This window comes from Dipodomys ordii, unplaced genomic scaffold (genome assembly GCF_000151885.1).
Source record: "Dipodomys ordii isolate 6190 unplaced genomic scaffold, Dord_2.0 Scaffold119, whole genome shotgun sequence".
NCBI classification, from domain to species: Eukaryota; Metazoa; Chordata; class Mammalia; order Rodentia; family Heteromyidae; genus Dipodomys; species Dipodomys ordii.
The window spans coordinates 1,281,382-1,301,318 of NW_012267335.1; the positions used below are offsets into that span (position 1 = coordinate 1,281,382).

General features: G+C 43.3%; 1 protein-coding gene across 1 annotated transcript in view; it reads right to left on the bottom strand.

The window, feature by feature from the left end:
- The window catches only part of Arhgap10 (Rho GTPase activating protein 10), a 206,891-nt gene that overhangs the window by 140,560 nt on the left and 46,394 nt on the right, over positions 1 to 19,937 (bottom strand). The window contains exons 3-4 of the mRNA XM_013029496.1: positions 8,190 to 8,285; positions 8,056 to 8,117 (exon numbers count right to left, since the gene is read on the bottom strand). Of these exons, the coding sequence (XP_012884950.1) occupies positions 8,056 to 8,117; positions 8,190 to 8,285 (158 nt within the window). The remainder of the gene's footprint in view (positions 1 to 8,055; positions 8,118 to 8,189; positions 8,286 to 19,937) is intronic.

Below are 19,937 nucleotides of genomic sequence, written 5' to 3' on the forward strand. Positions count from 1 at the left end.
TTATTTTAAGCCTAGATTCCAAGTGGTTTTGACCCCCAAAGGAATGCATAAGCTGAGAGCAAAAGAGAATTCCAGCTGTTTTCTCTCATGACCTTCCAGATCCCTCCCATTTCATTACACCAAGGGGAAAACTCCACCTCCCAAATAGCAGCAAAGGAACAATACAGCAAAGACACAGCCCTTAATTTTTCTGTGTATCACAACTTAAAGAAAGGAAGCCAATGATCTACCTATTTCTGAACATAATGAATGCTTTCCCACAAATGTTCCCTTAGAAAAAAAAGAGGGGAACTTGCTTTATATTAAGAGTCTTACTGAGCCGGGTGGCTCACGCCTGTAATCCTAGCTACTCAGAAGGCTGAGATCTGAGGATCGAGGTTCAAAGCCAGCCCTGACACAAAAGTCCATGAGATTCTTATCTTCAATAAACTACTCAGAAAATGGAAAGTGGCACTGTGGCTCAAGTAGTAGAGTGCTCACCTTGAGCTGAAGAGCTGAGGGACAGCACCCAGGCCCAGAGTTCAAGCCCCACAATTGACCAAAAAACAAAGTCTTACTGAATCTTCAAGGAGTATATCTTCTGATCAAATAACTGTTCGAGGAATCATAGCCCAAAACAATGCTTATCACATCCAGTTTCAGGTACTCAGAGATCACAAATAGGACTGGGCTACAAACGAATAACAAACTAAACACCAAACAACAAGCAAAAAGTAAAGATTTATTTAATTCTGAAATTGCCTTTGAACCACAATCCTCTAGATCTCAGCCTCCCAAACTGCTAAGTCACTGAAGCACAGCTGAGATAACATTTTTTAATGAAGTGTAAGAGGTAACATCACAGCCAGAGTTCCATTAACCATGTGCTCCCATCCAAGGCATAAATTTCAAAGCAAATGCTCCAGAATAAAAATGCAATAAAGTAAGAAAGAATGGTGACCAGCGACTTCCAGGGGCAGCAATTCAATTTTACCAACAGCCACAAGAGGGAGGGGTGTTGGTGAGGCAGACTCCTTCCTAACCCTTGCGAGTGGTGACTTCAAGACAGGTCTGTGACGATGCCACTCCAAGCATCCTTTCTGCTTCTAATACGACTACAAGTCAGCCATGCATGGTGGTACACAGCTGGAGATTAACACCAGAGGCTTGAGAGTTCAAGACCAGTCTCCTGCACAGTTCAAGCCACCTAGAAGTCTTTAGTACACTGCCTTGCTGTTTACTCAGAAAAGCTACAGCCAGTCTGGGAAGGTGGCTCAGTGGTAGAGCACTTGCCTTGCATGCATGAGGCCCTGGGTTCGATTCCCCAGCACCACATAAGAGAAAAAACTGGAAGAGGCGCTGTGGTTCAAGTGGTAATGCGCTATCCTTGAGCTGAAGAGCTGAGGGACAGCGCCCAGGCCCAGAGTTCAGGCCTCACGATCGGACCCAAAAAAAAAAAAAAAAAAGAAAAGCTAGAGCCTAGTGAAGAAACCAGACTAATAAAGAATTAATAGTGTCTAAATTTCAGAGCCTTACAAAGGGTCTTCACAAAATGCTTTCAAAATGCTTTCAGTACTAGCCTTGTCAATACTCCTACACATTTTCCCCATTTGGTCAATTCATTATTAACTAACTTGAATATTGTCCACTCATGCTCATTTTTCGATACTTCTCCATCCAGCCAGTTATTCCCCTTAGTATATCTTCTCCCATCGTTCTAAATTTGGGTTTTAACAAGATAAAAGTGGCTACTAAAGTCTTTTTGAAAACAGGTAGACTATAAAAGAACAAAGTCAGAAGACTAACATTGATAGTGAATCTTGATTTTTAAAAAATCCCTCCACAGGGGCTGGGAAGGTGGCTCAGTGGTAGAGCGCTTGCCTTGCAAGCCTGAGGCCCTGGGTTCGATTCCTTAGTACCACATAAGCAAAAAGAAAAAAGCCAGAAGTGGCACTGTGGCTCAAATGGTAGAGCACTAGCCTTGAGCTGAAGAGCTGAGGGACAGCACCCAGGCCCAGTGTTCAGGCCCCACAACTGGACCCCCCCAAAAAAAAATCCCTCCACAATACTGTGAAATATGTGAAATTTATGTAATCACCTAATCTCCATATAAAAATAGAAGGGCCAGGCACCGGTGGCTCACACCTGTAATCCTAGCTACTCAGGAGGCTGAGATCAGAGGATCTCAGTTCAGGAAACTCCATAAGACCCTTATCTCCAATAAACCACTAGAAAACCAGAAGTGGCACTGTGGCTCAAGCGGTAGAGCTCTTGCCTTGAGCTGAAGAGCACAGGGACAGTGACCAGGCCCAGAGTTCAAGCCCCAGAACCGACAAAAAAAAAAAAAAAAGAAAAGATAAAAAGAAAAGAAAAGTGAGAGAAGGGATGGGTTAAGAGCAATGGGTGGCAATGTTGTCAGAAACCTTGTATTCATATACTGCTTTGTAGAATGGAAACTTCTTTGTACAACTACTTAAAGATAATAATAAAAATGTAAAAAAAAAAATCCCTGCCAAGTAAAAATAGGAGACTCACACTGTCTCATTCTGGCTCTGCCCTAACTAGATCTATCTTTAGGCCACAGCAAAAACCATTTCCTTTTGTTGCCTGAATATTCTCAGCTATAAAAGAAAGAATGATTCTTGTTCCCAATCTATGTAATAGGTAAGAAAAGGGAATGGAAAAATGTGAAGTAACTATAACTTCCCCCCCCCCAAAAAAAACATGTACTAAATTTCATTTTTAAGTATAGTTCTAGGTAATTTAGTCCATCTGCTAGGAAAAATAACATAAAAACAAAAATAGAGTAATAGCTTAAACTCACTAGCTAAGGGCTGGTAAGAATTTTAATAACAATTCATATACAAATGAGTAACTGAGACTCAGGTACAGAACACAGTACTACAAATTACCCGCACAGTTTAAACATGGAAATGAACAGCCCATGAGTTCCAAAAGGTTCCTTGAACATCATTTTCAGCCCATAACAGTCTCATTAAGTATTGCAGGAATTGTATTTGCACACTGTAGGTGTCACACTTGCTACTTCAGTAACTACCCTTCTGATAATGCAAGAACAGAAAGTCTCCATTGAGAGTGATGATCAACCTTCAATCCTGAATCCTAATTAAGTTGAAACCCAACAAAACTAGAGGACTGAAGGGTGGAGATTGAGCTCAATGGAAGAGCACTTGCCTGGCAAGTACAAGGCCCTGAGTTCAGTCCTCAGCTGGGGGAGGGAAGAGGAAAGGAAAGCCAGGAACCAAGGGCTCACACCTATAATCCTAGCTACTCAGGAGGCTCAGATCTGAGGATCACGCTTCTAAGCCAACCCCGGGCAGGAAAGTCTGTGAAACTCTTATCTCCAATAAACCACCAGAAAAGGAAGTGGTGCTATAGCCTTGAGCTAGTAGAGCACTAGCCTTGGGCTGAAGAGCTGAGGGATAGCACCCAGGCCCAGAGTTCAAGACCCATAACCGACAAAAAAAAGACACAACAGGACTGAAACGGAATTAATGTGAAAGTTCCTATTAATTAACTAACATGAATTAATTTAAGGAAGACAGTAACCATTTTACTTGGCTATTTCTTCAAATAGCTTCCTCTGCTAGTAAAAATTTGTGTCTCCAATAATGCTTAGAGGAAAATGAGAGTCACAACCAGCCTCTGTGCTCAACAGGAATGAGTTAGCCTAATAAGGATGGATAGATATTTAATCTGGATCCTCTTTTTCTCTCTTTGCATGAGGGACCATAAGAGGCTAGCTTCTTTTTTTTTAACAAAATAAATACTTGGGCAGAACATTATGAAAAGGAATTAAAAACTCCATAGAAAATAAGAAAGATAAGCCTGAAAGCAGTAAAAGTAGGAGACAGAATTCAAATTGCAGCATTTAGTTTTAAATCTGATGATACTCTTGTTTCTTAGGCCAATGGTATTGGTGACAGCTGGAAACAGGACTTCATGAATTATAAAGAGACAAATGGTTGAATCTAGAAAATTAAGACTATAGAACTTGTGAGCAGGACAAAAAGGGGAAAATGAGGGAGAAGGAAGAAGGGGTGACATTGTCAAGAAGCATTGCACTCGTAACCTGACTTAGGGAATTGTAGCCCCTTTGAACAACTAATTAAGAATTTAAAAAAAAACTAGAAAAGAGAGAGGGCAGAAATGCTCAGAAAGACCACTTCTGACCAATGACAAGAAAACCCCATCTCCAGATCTTCTGTGATGCAGTCAGAAGTGGCTACTTGAGCACAGAACTTCTTGTGTTATTCAGGACCCTCTAAGAAGCAGGAAGCTAGGAAAGCTCTATATCTAGAGGAAGATTTAGGAGAAAAAAGTAAAGAGAGCACCTTGGGAGGGTATTTAACTGTCGTTGGTGAAGCAGGTTGATCCCAGGAGCACGAGGCTGGGAAAGAAGGAAGACTGAGTAGAGACATGGAAGGCTGCAGTGCAGCTGTAGAGAAAGCTGACCACTGCTGGCCAGCAGGTGGCTGAGGAATGAGTGGCCTTTACCGTCCCTGTGGTGTTTAATCAAAGGCAGAATGGGAAGGGGAGGAGGTAACAGCCTCTGGACCCACGAGCCAACTGAAATGAGGAGGGTCACCTTGCTGCTTCAACTCCCAGAATCCAGTTTTCCACTCTCCTGGCCTGGTATTTCTTGGAATCTCCAAAGTTTAATTCTGTCTGCCACTGAGAATTACATACCACCCGGTAAAGAAAAGTCCATTATTTTATACATCACTAAGAAAAACGCCAATTAAATCTGGGTATAATCACTTCACAGCACTTAGTACGTTCTATTTATTAAAAAGGCACTTAAGGAGTTAGCTACGTTTCAACCCATATTTGAAGCTATTAAAAGAGGAAAGAAGCTATGTTTGTTATCTACAACCTTTCAGAAACCAATGCCTCTCAATCATTATTCACCTTGGTCACCAAAATCCAGTTTCGCCCACTCATTTTCCTCCATGCCACTGGAATGTTAGAGATCATTTTAATTTTCTTTTTATCATGGTACCAGGGTTTGAACTCAGGACCTTTATAAGCAAATACCCTACCACTCTAACCAAATCCCTGGTTTCAATTTAAGTTTGTTTTTTTTTTTATAAGGTCCTGCACTTTAGCTCAGTACTGGCCTTTCACTGTGATCTTCCAACCCTAGACTCTTATAAAGCTGGGATTACAAGCCTGCACTACCATACCCAGACCATAGATAACTCTTTGTGTGTACACATGCATGCATTTAGAGAGGGAGAGGGAGTGTGTGACTCTGTGTGTGTGTGTGACTCTGTGTGACTGTGTGTGTGTGTGACTGTGTGTGTGTGTGTGTGTGTGTGTGTGTGTGTGTGTGTGTGTGTGTACTCAAGGGAGAACAGATTCCTTGGAAGCAGAGAACAGGCCCCGAGGATATGAAATACAGGAAACGCAAGTTGCAATGGGGAAGTAGAATCTGATGACGAGAGGACTCAGAGGCACAGATGATGATGAGTCAGGGAAGGAGACTCTGAGTCATCAGACACGACCTCACACTTCTAGAAGGGCTTCGGGAGAGGAGTCCAGCCTCTGATCTAAGATAATTCTGATTCATTCTAATACTTTGGTTTGAGTTAGTCTTAACTGCAATATTTATAGGATTCTATGTAGGCCAAAATTGAACTCTCAAAGGATCATTTCTGACAAGTAAGTTTTAAAATAGCATCCATATGAGTCAGTTGTAATGGGTTTACAGGGGGGAAAATTAATTACCTGAAAAAAAAACCTATGTTGTCAGAAGTTGACGGTCAGTTCCAAGGAGCAAGTCTCCATCAAGTTGGTGTCATGGACAACTTTCAAGCCAAACTAGGAAAGCTGTTTTTGGGTAAGTTCAAGATATACTCCCCCAAGTCCTGAACATGCCTGTCAAACAGAAATCCACAGAAAACTGTTTCCTTTCATCTGTAGAACTGACTCAAACACATTTGATGCCAGGCACCAGTGCCTCACACCTGTCCCCTTAGTTACTCAGGAGGCTGAGATCTAAGGATCACAGTTCGAAGCCAGCCCAGGCAGGAAAGTCGAGAGACTCTTTATCTCCAAATAACTTCCAAAAAGCTGGATACGGCACTGTGGCTCAAAGTGGTAAAGCACTAGCCTTGAGCACAAAAGCTCAGATACAGTGCCTAGGCCCTGACTTCAAGCTCCAGGACTGGCACAAAACACACACACACACACACACACACACACACACACACAGTGTATCTGTTATTATAATTATAAATATGATAATTTTCTAAAATTAAATTAAAATCATCTCTCCAGTGCAATTGCATGCTTTAGGTTATTTATCATATGCATGAACTCACACTTTACAAACAATATTTTGACACCCAATATTTTGACACCAATTGAAAATTCCTAATAGGAACTTGTTCCACTAAAACAAACAAACTAGATAAAATCTCTAATCCTTGGAAATGACAAGTGAAAGTCTGGCTTCCAAGCCTATTTTAACTTCCTAATTGGTGTGAAGTCATCAACAAAAAAAACAAAACAAGATATAGTAAGGGTATCTAACTTTGAGAAAGATCTAGCTCTGAGGCCAGGACTGTTCAGTGAGACCACAGCCAATGGCTCTCAGTGTAGTTTACCACAGGATCACCTCGGAGCAGGCCAACAGCTGCAGTAGAGTGCACTGCGGAAAGAATGTCAAGAAGATTGCTCCCCTTAGGTAAGACACGTGCACTCACTTTCACACACACACACACACACTCACACATTACAATATAAAAACAATTCAAGTATGATTTTAGTAATGTTACAAAATACTTGAAAGAAAAACAGTCATTTCATGAAACAAAAATCAACATTACAAGTTATGCAAAGTGAAAGATCTCACTGCAAGCTGCTGACCAGCAGCGGGTAGGAGGGCTAGGAAGGAGAAATAGGTGGGGGGGGGAGAAGTGAGGGGGAGCTAACAAGGAGAATGAATAGGGACTAGACTGTTCACAACTATGAAAACAGGACAATGAAAGCAATGAAAGGGGGAGTGACCAAGGCGGTGAGATTGGTTGAAATAGAATGAACATGTATGGAAATGTAACCGTGAACCTCTTCCCCCATAACCAATGTGAGCTAAGTTTAAAAAAAAAAAAAGTTATGCAAGGGATTGGAGCCCAATGAAAGAATGAGGAAGAAGGAGAGAAGCCAGGAGGGTCAGGGAGGAAAAAAGAACTGATTCCTGGCCTGTACCTGATCAATGCTCAAGACGCTCCGGCCTACAAAGGAACATGGCTGGGGATATCACCCACGATGCCTTCCTTGGCCAGGTATTTTTTAAAGGGCGGTGTCTGAGACAGAGAGAGTCGATGTGAAATATATGTCTTGAAAGCCAGAAGAGTCTGTCTGCATGAAGCCACCATGCCCAAATGGGGACTGTCCGGCCTCAGCACGGGGGATGATGACAGAGAGGCATGAAGCAGCATGGTCTCAGACAGCTTCGGCACTCTGTGAGGCTCTCTGCCTCCTTCCTCCCTGCAGCTTTCCTGATACTCCAGGCCTCAACCACATCTGTGCTCTGATTCCCCGAGCATGCACTGGAGGCTAGCAAGAGGACACATGCACAGAGGTAAATGCATGCGGAGAGGCTTTTTAAAGGACACCACAGACCTGCAGCACTATTTTTAAAGGCAGTAAGATTCCTGGGCGGCTGCCCACCGCCAGTAAGTACAACACGTCCTGACATGCCAGAGAGAACATCTCCAGAATGCTGGTGGTGAGCTCGTCCCTCGGAACACACGCAGAGCGTGCTCCGTGGGCACGCCCCAGCCCCAGTGCCAGGTGTCTGCTTCATAGCTGGCAGCACCATCACTGCAAACTACTCACTTGAAAACCCTGCCCTGAGAAAGACCATATAAAATGGGAGACTTGTCCAGCACCCGACCAGTCAAGTCTCACCCTGGAACCTGGTCCACGGCTCTTGCTGCTAGGTGCCTTCCTCTACCCACGGATGCCGCCATCAACCCCTCTGCCAGAACCAGCGTCTAAGCCCACAGCTTCCCCCTTTGAAATCTGCCTTCTTTACTGTCTACTCACCATAATTTCTCTCTGTTCTTCTAGGTTCTTCAAAAAGTTTGAAAACTCACGTAAGGACGCATCTGTAATGAGAAAGGAGTGAGTGTGCGGTGGCCCAGACAGAGGAAGCAAACCACGACCCCGGGCTCACATACCTATGCAGCGTTCGTCGTCCGTCTCCGCATCACCGATGAACTCAAATTTAAAGTCTCTGAGTGAGTGAGCAAACTTGCGCTGTGCTGCAGAAAGACCTGGAAAGAAAGGCACATCCATGACTAGGGTCCTCATTTTAAGCCAGCTGTGCTTTCTTTTTGGCAATTAAGTCATTGGGATATTTATGAGACCATTCCCAGGTCACACCAAATTATCACTATAAGCAGATGGCCCTCGGGCAGCTAACAAGCAGCAGCATATAAGAAGTACACCCATCTGTTTCACCATGTACAACATGACTTTGTGGGTTCATACAGCCCAAGGGCCAGACATTCCCTGCCTGCTTCAATCTAATGCCTTTAAGGAAAATGTTACACTGCTAAGACGAGATGGAGAGCTCCCCTCCCCTCCATTTTGAGAAGGAACAACCATGCTTCCACCATCTTCTACCTGGCATACCCTCTGGGCGGCCTCTGTTCTATTCCATGCCCTGGTACAGATTCCTGGGGAATCATTTATTCCCTCACCCACTAGTTCTTCCCCAGATCTATTTCACCTCATTTCCCTAAAGCCCTTATACCCTGTCCCTGCTCACTCAAGTCAGAGCTTGCCTGCTCCCAAAGTTCAAGCTAGGATTAGGAGTGCCCATACCTGACAGTCCTGTCAGAGTTTCATGAGACCAGACTGCCAACCACAGCTTCAAGCAGAGGGTGTGCAAAACTCAGCCAGCCAGTGCCCCAACTGACCAATAGTCACCACAGCCAGAGAAACCCCAAAGGATTACCAAGAATGTTCATGGTAAACAGCACCAGGGAGCTAGGTAACTGAAGGCCAAGATTAAATGGCACACAAAGCAATTCTACAAAAGAATACGCATCATCATCTAGAGATTAAGAGAATCACGGCAAACGACTTCTTAAATAAGCCTACAGATGAGCGTGACTCAGTGGTAAAGCAAGAGCTAGCAAGAGGCTTTGGTGTGATGACTTCTAAAGAAATAGATAATGTGCAGAGTCTAATAAACTCTGACTGGGTTAGAATTCAAGACATAAAAGATAGAGGTTAAGGACATATCTACAAGACACATATATTTACTAGACATCAATGGAGAAAGTCAAAACCCTAGTTAAAAACAAAAAGTTGGACACAACTGAAGTGACACTTCACAGAAGTAAATTCAAATAGCCTACAGCCACATAAAAGGTACTTGAAGTCAAAAGCAATCAAAAACCCAAAAATTAACATTTCCAGACTCCTCAATACAACACTCATGCAACTGGCAAATGTTAATGACACTGGCAGCTCCAAGAGCTGAGATGACTCTGTGTGAGGAAACAACTGTTTACACTGCCAGAGAGGGGGAAACCCTGGCATAATTACTTTTTTCATCAGTGTGCCATTTCCTGGTAAATCTGACTATGTCCTACAACCCAGAGATGTTGGTAAATTTCTCAGAGAAAACTCTCGCACATGAGCAAGAGTACTCGTAGCCATGTACTAGAAAATCCACAGCGGGACTCAGCACTGTGACAGTCAAAGACAAGCCAGGGGCAGGAGACTCTCTTACGTGGAGTTCAAAGTAAGCTAAGGAATTCCTGTACGCCGCAAATCTGGGTCACAAAGTTATGGAGCTGCAAGTGAATCATGATCGCATGCCAGGCAGGGTTTCACTTCTATGTGAAGGCAAGTGATACAGCTGGATCTTTGCAGGGATTATTTGAGCTCATAATCTCACTGGAGTAAAGAGAATCTAAGGATAGATACTTGTTGTACAATTTTGCAGAACTGTACCATGTCTTGAAAGTAGGTTGCTGGGTATCAGACCCAAGGAGGGCCTTACCCATGGTAAATACACCTTATACTCACTGAGCTACAAGGTAGCTGAGGTGGCAAGGTAAGTGTTGGTATCATCCTTTTGTCAACACACACACACACACACACACACACACACACACACAGAGCCAGGGAAGCAGTGACACTGTCCTTAAACAAATATACTCTTTACCTGACATATAATTGTAACCCCTCTGTACATCACCTTTATACTAGCAAAAAAAAAATTAAAAGATACACATACAAATGAGGTAAGTCACATTCAAGGTAAATTAGCGGCCGGGTGCCGGTAGCTCATGCCTGTAATCCTAGCTACTCAGGAGGCTGAGATATAAGGACCACAGTTCAAAGCCAGCCTGGGCAGGAAACTCCATGAGCCTCCATCTCCAATAAACCACTAGAAAAGCAAAAGTGGTGCTGTGGCTCAAGTGGTAGAACAGTCACCTTGAGCTGAAGAGCAGAGGGTCAGCACCCAAGCCCAGAGTTCAAGCCCCATGACAGACCAAAAAAAAAAAAAAGAAAAGATAAATTAGCAAGTTGACCAAGGTCACAGAGCCCTTCAGACAGCCAGCAGTAAGGACCAGGTCTCGAGGGTCTGGTACTTCATGAAAGTCCTTTCGTAACACCACTGTGCCTCTCAGGACAGTTCACCATCCCCAGTTCCTTTGTCTAGACCTCACTTGACAGGAAACTGTTCTCTTCTCTACATGACTCTAATCTAGAATTCTACTAAATGAAAATTCATAGGCATTTCCTCCATGACCCATCCCTCACCTCTATGAATCCCTGAAGACCCCAAGTGAACATGCTCTGAACATCCCTTCAAAGCTGGTATACACTAGGGGGCTCATGTCAAGCCTGACTGTGCACAAAAAGCATACCCAATTTCAGTAATAAACAGAGCTTGATCTTCAAATGAACTTGCCACTACTGCACAGTTTTCCAGGCCTGTGTTTTGAGATTCATAACCAACAAAACAAGACAGAAAATATAGGCTGGATAATTTCTCAGGTCTTATATTAAAGTGTTTAATCATGTTGATTTTTGCAGCTGGTAAAAGACAGAAGTCTAGTTTCATTCTTCTGAAGGTGCATATCTCATTTTCTTATCATCACTTTATTTCACTTTGTAAAACTGGGCACTTTTATTCACCATAATGCTCCTGAAATCCTGCCAAGTTGCTATATATACCAACAGTCTACCTTGAGTGTAGTTCAGTTGCTATTGGTCTGTTAAGGCTTTCTGCTTCTTTATAACTCAATCTTGGTAAAGTGTATGTGTCCAGGAATCTGTCTACTTGATCTACGAAGTTTTCTATTTCTTTATGACTTAATCTTGGTATGATGTAATTGTCCACTTCTTCTGTTAGGAGCTTTGTCATGTAGGTATTCATAATAAACACTAATGACCCTTTGTACCAATTAGAATTTGAATTCGAGTTTGGAGAGCCTCCAGAACCTGGTCCAAATTGCTACTGCTTGATAATGCTACAAATGGGGAGAATGGTTTCTTACAACACTGACATCTACTTTGTGTGGCTATCTGGCCCAAGTGGATGGGAAGCTCAGGGTGCATGTATACCTTGACTATAGTTCTGGGCAACAGTGTGGGTATGTTAAATCAGTGCCCTGTAACATCAGAAGTTTCATACAACTTCCACTCCCGCAGGCGTGAGACTGCAAGGGGAATCCATGAAGAGAGGCGGCATGTTCCATAACCCTAGGCTTGAAATGTAAACAAACAATGAGTAAATGCCTTTCCTCCCTCACTAAACTGGAACTCCAGGATTCTTGACGTATCACATTGAACTCCAAAGCTTTTTTTTTTTGAAGTAGAGAAAATGCACCTAGATGCCCACATTCTTCTGCATGTAGAGACTGAAATAAAGATTACCAACTATGCCAAAGTCTGCCAAGTAAACTCTGCTCTCTGCACACCAAAATTTACCAACTAAACTTAAAGAACTGGGTTTACACTCCTAAGAACTTGGTGTCTATCATGCCAGTTTCTTGCCAAAGAAATAATGCTAAATAACTTGGAAAACAAAATTCTTCCAGGACCATGGGCTAGCCCCATGTTTCCCTTGTGTTTTCCAATTTTGACAAAAACCTGCACTATATGTAAAAACAACATTGAAGCTTTTCTCTGCAAGTCAACAAAGAAAGGAAATTACTTGTTTTGTGGTTTAAAGAATGGTACAAACATCTTGTGAGTACAGAATGCATAACTTGTCTAGTCTAGACTTGAACACCAAATCACAGCTTGTTTTGGTAGCAGTTCATAAGCCAACCATTGCTGGAGCCATCAAGTTAAAGCACTTCTAGCCTTAACTCCCCAAGACAAGCCTGCCTGGAGTATCTATTCTTGAGCTCTTCTCAGTCATAGAATAAACAACACTCAAGTCACTAGGATGACTTGAAGTGATAAACTGAGGGAGCTGAAGACAAATTACAAATGCACTATCAATGTAGTGTGCAAGGCTTAAAATCTAATATGATGCAGAAGTGATGCCAAGTGTTCACCAAAACATCCAAGTAACTATGTTTAAAAAAAAAAAACTTGAAACTGGAGTAAATCCATTGTCATGCCCACACTGGAGAACATCATCGGCCTTCCCTAAACCACACATCACAATCCAATCACTGTGTACACTGAGTAGAATCAGTCAATTGCAGCTAGGTTCTGAGCTAGGCAGTCAGAGAAATGTGCCTGCTACAATAGGATACTTTATGAGAAAGGGAAACTGCCAATCACCTAGCCTACTGACCACAAATTTTGTCATAGACAGACAGACAGATAGATCGACATACAGACAGACAGACTGACATAGATATGATAATATACAGACTGTCAGAGATATCCATTGATAGCTATATAATTATGTAGTCATATATGTCTATAGATACAGATATAGACACAGATACAGATACAGATAGAGACTTAGATATAGATATAATCTGCGGGGGACTGGTGGCTCATGCCTGTCTTCATATCTACTTAGGAGGCTGATATCTGAAAATCACAGTTTGAAGCCAGCTGGAGCAGAAAAGTCCAGGAGGCTCTTATCTCCAATTAACCATCAAAAAGCTGGAAATGGAGCTGTAGCTCAAATGGTAGAGTGCTAGCCTTGAGCAAAAAAGATTAAGGACTGTGCCCAGGCTCTGAGTTTAAGCCTAAGGATCTGCAAAAAATCAATAAATATAGATAGACAGACAGATAGACAGATAGACAGACAGACAGATAGATATCAGTAAGAACACATGCACAAAAATAAAATAAACAGGTTAAGACAGCTAACACATTGCATCAATTTCCTCTTGCTGCTCCCACAAATTACTACCAATATAGTGACTCAGAATAATGCAAGTGTATTAGCTTGTAGGTCATGGAAGTTCCAAGTCTAAAATGGGTATCCTGGGGCTAAAATAAAAATGCATTCCTTCTGAATGCATTCCTTCTAGGAATCAAACTTCTAGTCTTCCCAAATAGTTTGGCATTTGCCCCCGCCACCACTGAGCTTCTGCTTGGTCCTCACATCTCTCTCTCCTTCAGGGCTACTGCGATTATGTCTGCCCTTAGGACAATTAGGAATACCTCCCTAATCACACCTGGAAGATCTTTTTTTTCTCTTTGGCCATGTGAAAATAGTATAGGTTTCAAGAGATTCACACGGAACATCTCTGGAGGACGATTAACCTGCCCACCATACTCCCTTCACGGTTACGGACAGCAGATGGGGGTTCTGGGTAGAGTAATTTGCTGGAGGAGAAGTGAGACATCACACATTAGTCATCACAACTACCAGAGTCCACTGAGACAGGTGCTATTGTTATGTCCCTGTGACAGAGGAGGAAACAGGCACAGGAGAAGCAGCTTGCTCATCCCAGATCATACATACAACCAGTAAGTAGTGGACCACAGAGATAAAGCAAAGCTGCTCATGTGAAGGTGGGCCAGGAACCTGCTCCACTAGTCATCACCTCTCAGAGATCCCTAATGAGGTCACACGCTGCAGAAAACAACCCAAAAGCCACGGGCAGCATCCGCCACCTGCACAGCCTAATGAGCAAGGCACAACACTGGGTAACCAGCCCAATTTAACAAGAACCCTGGTCTGTTCTTCCTAACACATGTCAGGACCCTATTCCTGGAATGGAGCTCACAAGTGCTCCTGAATATACAGTTCAACAGTTTAACAGTTCACCACAGAAAAAGTGGCAAAGGGCGTGCATTCTCTTGTCTGCATGTACGTGGTATTATATGCATATGTGCACACATATGTATGTGTTAGAGGTAAAGAGAAATTATTACTAAGTATGAAGAATATCCCCGGTGATTTACTCATATGCCCACCTTCTCCAAGAAAACATCATAGCAAACAAGGGATGCTGGTGAGCTCTCAAGTTTGGCATTTCCAGCAAATTGCCTGAATGCCAATATTAGAAACCGGGATCCTAAAGATTTGGCTATTCCTTCACTAAAATTTTAGTCCCTCAAATTCTCTAGTTACCAGTGCAGGTACTATCTCTTTTATCTTCTAATCACTGGATTCACATATCTAACTCCTGATCTAATAAAGTAACTTGGCTGCAAATTTTATCTTAGAGACAACTACTCCAATGACCCTATTTTATAAGAAACAAACCAGACAGAAAATTAGAGGCAGCATCATTTATTAAAAGAAAAAATCCACTAGATGCCTGGCTCACACTCCTAGCTACTCAGGAGATTGATACCTGAGGATCGAAGTTCAAAGCCAGCCCAGACTCATCTCCAATTAACCACCCAAAAAAGCTAGAAGTGGATCTGTGACTCAAGTGGTAGAGTGCTAGCCTTAAGCAAAACTTCAAGAATAATGCCCAGTTCCTAAATTCAAGCCCCAGGACTGGCATTTAAAAAAAAACCCTTTTTAAAGAAAAAAGCCTTTTCAAATAGTGTGAAATGCTGCCTCCCTCTCAGGTCTGTGGCTTGGGGCAAAGCGCAAAGGTAGAAGGTCAGATCAGTAGCTTTACTCCTTACAAACTGAAAATCATTGAAATGCCACAAACTAACATGGGATGTCCCCTTCTCCACAAGCAAATTGCTTTACCCCAAGTGTCCACATCCTAAGCTGGAAGGTTGTTACGGCACATGACCCCCCCCCTCCAATTTCACTGGGGGCAAAAGAGGACAGGACCCAAGAACAGGTTCCAGAAAACTGTTCATGTCAAGGTACAGGCAGCAGAGCAGCAAGTCAACTGTACTGAATGTGGCAAAGAAGCTGAGTGGCAGGAATCCTTAAGAAAACCTAGATGGCGATCACATGCATGCTGGCCTCAGGTGAGTGACATGAAAACGAGGAGGAAACATTGGAGGAGGAAGAACACTTGGGCAGGCAAGAGTAGACTTCATGGAGAAGACGGCATCTCAGCAATCGCCTGAAGGAGGCAAGGAATCCAGCCAACCAGGCAACTGGGAAAGTCTCTGAGTAAGCCATTTGTAGGCCTGCTACTGGGACAGCAAAAGGCTAGAGTAGCTGGAGCTGGCTGAGAGATGGATTGGCAGAGTAGTACATAAGAAGGTCAAAGATGATGGAAGGTCTGTCCAGGCTGTGGAGACCTCCAAGCAGCACAGTAACAAGATGTGATGTCTGCCTGGAACATCCCAGGTGCTGTGGTGAGAGAAGTGGTCAAGCAAAGCGGTGAGAAAGAAGGTTTGGATGGGAAGTGCCTACACACACACACAGACACACACACACACACACACACACACACACGGCTCACCTACTGAGGCTTGATCCTCAGTGGATGGCTCTCATCACTGAGAAGCAACTAGATCATCAACAGATTCATTGATTGATGGATTCATAACTTGATGACATTACTGAGAGGTGACACTGGAAGCCCTTGAGGGCCATCACTTATCCCAGGCCCCTTTGTTCCTCTCTCTGCTTCCTGACTGCCATCAGGTGAGCAACTTTGCTCTTCCACCATGATGGTCTGCCTTACCACAACCCAGACAAAAGGGAGGCAGCCAGCCGGCCATGAATTGAAACCAGGCAAGTCACAAATCGGGAGCCATTTAAATAAGTTGTTCTCTGAGGAACTGGTCACCGCAACAAAGAATCTAAGACAGCAGGCTATTGCCCTAATCCAGGCAAGAGATGGTGATGGTTGGTTTCAAGAAGTTTCTTGGAAACTCTCCCAATGACTGGTGAGACTCAATCTCAATGTAATAATTCTGGGGTTTACATGCAAAACTTCCCAAAGGAGCCTGGCACCAGTGGCTCATGCCTGTCATCCTAGCTACTCAGGAGGCTGAGATCTGAGGATCGCAGTTCAAAGCCAGCCCGGGCAGGAAAGACTGTGAGACTCCTATCTCCAATAAACCAGTAGAAAACCAGAAGTTGTGCTGTAGCTCAAGTGGTAGAGCGCTGGCTTTGAGCTGAAGAGCGCAGGGACTCGCTCAAGCCAAGAGTTCAAGCCCCACGACCAACCAAAAAAAAAAAAAACTTCCCAAAGGGTATCATCACCTTTGAAGCTCCTTTGCCTCAATGCTAAAACAGTCTGTTTGTAAGTACTGTGGTAATTGGTAGGGTGTTCTTGTTCTTATGGGTTGAATGATGTTGTTCTGAAATTTACATGTTGAAGTCTGACCTGACCCTAAGTTCCTTAGAACACGTTCTTATAGGGACAAGGGGCCCCGACAGAGTATTCAGTTAAAGTGAGGTCTTAAGGGAAGATCCTAAACTAGTATGTCTGGGGTACTATTAAAAGGGGTTGGTGCCAATGGCTCCGGTCTGAAATCCCAGCTACTCAGGAAGCTGAGACCTGAGAACCACAGTTTGAAGCCAGCCTAGTCAGGAAAGGCTATGGGTCTCTCTTGGTGCTCAATTAAACACCAAATTGGAAGCAGAGCTGTGGCTCAAGTGGTAAAGCACTAGCCTCAGGGACAACACAGACCCCAAGTTCAAGCCCCAGGAAAACCACTTAAAAAAAAAAAAGTGGGAGGAGGGGGGAAGGGTGGGTGCTGGTGGCTCACGCCTGTAATCCTCGCTACTCAGGAGGCTGAGATCTGAGGTTCAAAGCCAGACCAAGCAGGAAAGTCCATGAAACACTTATCTCCAATAACCCACCAGAAAACCGCAAGTGGCACTGTGGCTCAAGTGGGAGAGCACTCACCCGGAGCTGAAGAGCACAGGGACAGCGCCCAGAGTTCAAGCCCTACGACCGACCCCCACCCCCCAAAAAAAACCTGGGCAGGAGGGAGAATTTGGACAAGAAACACGACAAGAGAAAGAGATAAAGAGAAAAGACAGCCACATATAAACCAGGGAGAAATACCTGGGCCTTCCCTGGGCCTGCAGAAAGAACCAGCCTTACTACGATCATGTTTATCTAGTCTCCACAATAGTGAGACAATACATCTCTATTGTTTAGCTGAAAAGGGGTCTGTCTCTACAGATTAAAAACAGGACAATATGAGAATGCTATCTGCAAATACTGTTTTCAAGGATGTTAAGCTCCATGACAAAACATAATATTGTTCAAACATTCTGGTACTGAATATAGCAACTTGGCAAACAAAGTGGTTTCCAAAATGCTCTAAGACAAAAACAAAAACAAACCCACAAACAGGAGTAATGTCAAGACAAGTTACTTTGTTAACCACAGGGTATTCCTCAGGCCCAAAGTCAATATTAGCAGGACTTAGATATCAGGTGCTCATCTGGCTTCACGAATGTGAGCCTTTCCACTAGTCTTTCCGTCGAAGGATCACCAATGGCACTAGAGTCCCTGCCTGCCAGCCACAACCAAAGCTGCCGCGCAACTCCCCCATTTCCATCCAACGCTTCAATATTTTCCTAACAATAAATGTTTAAATTACAAAAAAAAAAAGACTGCTATTGTTGTTGCTGTTTTCTTTTTTGTCTTGTTTGTTCATGTATCTGTCGTTAGGAGGATAACAAGGAGCACAAAAATGAAAGGATAAAGGGTGAACACATGCAGCAGTGGTACTCATTAGACATTATGTCGAAAATGAACTACACAATTTGTGGGTGAGGAATCGGAGAAAAAAACTGGGAGACCCCGGCGCTGGTGGCTCAAGCCTATAATCCTAGCTACTCAGGAGGCTGAGATCTGAGGATCGTGGTTCAGAGCCAACCCGGGCAGGAAAGACTGTGAGATTCCTATCTCCAATAAACCACTAGAAAACCAGAAGTGGCGCTGTAGCTCAAGTGGTAGAGCGCTTGCCGTGAGCTGAAGAGCTGAGGGACAGCGCCCAGGCCCAGAGTTCAAGCCCCACGACCGACAAAAAAAAAACTGAGAGAGAGCAAGGGAAGGGAAGACACTATCCACAAAGAAATGTACTTATTACCTGACTTATATAACATAAGATATTTGTATGTTCATTACTTTTATAATAACAATAAAAAATTTAACACAAAAGACACTGCTACAGCCCTATTAGGGCCAAGTACCAAAGGAATGTGACTTGGCATACAATCAAGATACTTGCATGCACATGTTTATAGCAGTATTATTACAATAGCCAAACTATGGAATCAATCTAAATACTCATCAACAAATGAACTGATTTTTAATGTGGTATATGTACACAATGGCATATTATTCAGCAATAAGGAATAAGGAAAATACCTAAAGATATCATCAGCAATATAAGTCTTGCTCAGAAAGACAAATACCATGTTTTCCTTCATGTGAAAAGTAGACCTAAAATAATAATAATAGCAATACAAATATGAAAGAAACGCTGTTGAGGGGGAAGGAGATGGTGAGGGAGGTATGATTTTAGTGCATCATATATATGTATGTATACATATGCATACATATGTATATATGGAAACAATGAAATTCACTAAAAGCTACAAAAAAAAGAAAAACAGTGAATCTGAACAGAGTGTATTACAGGCATGTATAGAAATATCACAATGGAAACAACTGTTTGGGGCTGGTAATGTGGCTTAGTGGTAGAGTGCTTACCTAGTAGGCATGAAGCCCTGGGTTCAATTCCTCAATACCACATAAACACAAAAAGCCAGAAGTGATGCTGTGGCTCAATTGGTGGAGTACTAGCCTAGGCAAAAGAAGCTCAGGGACAGTACTCAGGCAATGAGTTCAAGCACCAGGATGGATGGAAGGAAGGAAGGAAGGAAGGAAGGAAGGAAGGAAGGAAGGAAGGAAGGAAGGAAGGAAGGAAGGAAGGAAGGAAGGAGCTGTACAATTATATCCACTAATAAAGAACATAGCTGAGTGCTGATGGCACATGCCTGTAATCCTAGCTACTCAGAAGGACACCAGTTCAAAGCCAGCCTGGGGAAAGAAAGTCTGTGAGACTCTTACCTCCAACTAACCACAAGAAAACCAGAAATGGAGCTGTGACTCAAAACAGTAGAGCACCAACTTGAACAAAAGAGCTCAGGGACAGAGCCTAGGCCCTAAGTTCAAGCCTAACAACTGCAAAATGAAAACAAATCAAAACACACACACACACACACACACACACACACAATCACAGATAACTCTTAAAAAAGTGAACAACTTGCCATGAGAAAGAACTTGCTGTCCTGCTGTCCTGGAATTCTGTCTCTGGGCCTCTGCCAGTAGCTCGCTTCTCTGTGCTTACTTTTCCCTGTCATGTGCCAGCTGTCACATCTGTCTTCTACATCTGATCTGTTGCTGTCACTGAAGGTGGCTGACTCAAAGCCCTTCACAGATTCTTTCAACTTCAGCCCTCACTGCTGTTCCCTTCGTACTTCCCAAATTTAATTTCTCAAGAGAATTGGGATGGCCTGACTCATGTCTTTCCCACAGACGGCCACAGCAAGGCTGTCTGGTGCTTCACCTCACGCAGCTCAGTCACACGAGGAGGGGAGGGGAGGAAGGAGGAGGCCACACACGCCTCTGAGCTACTCC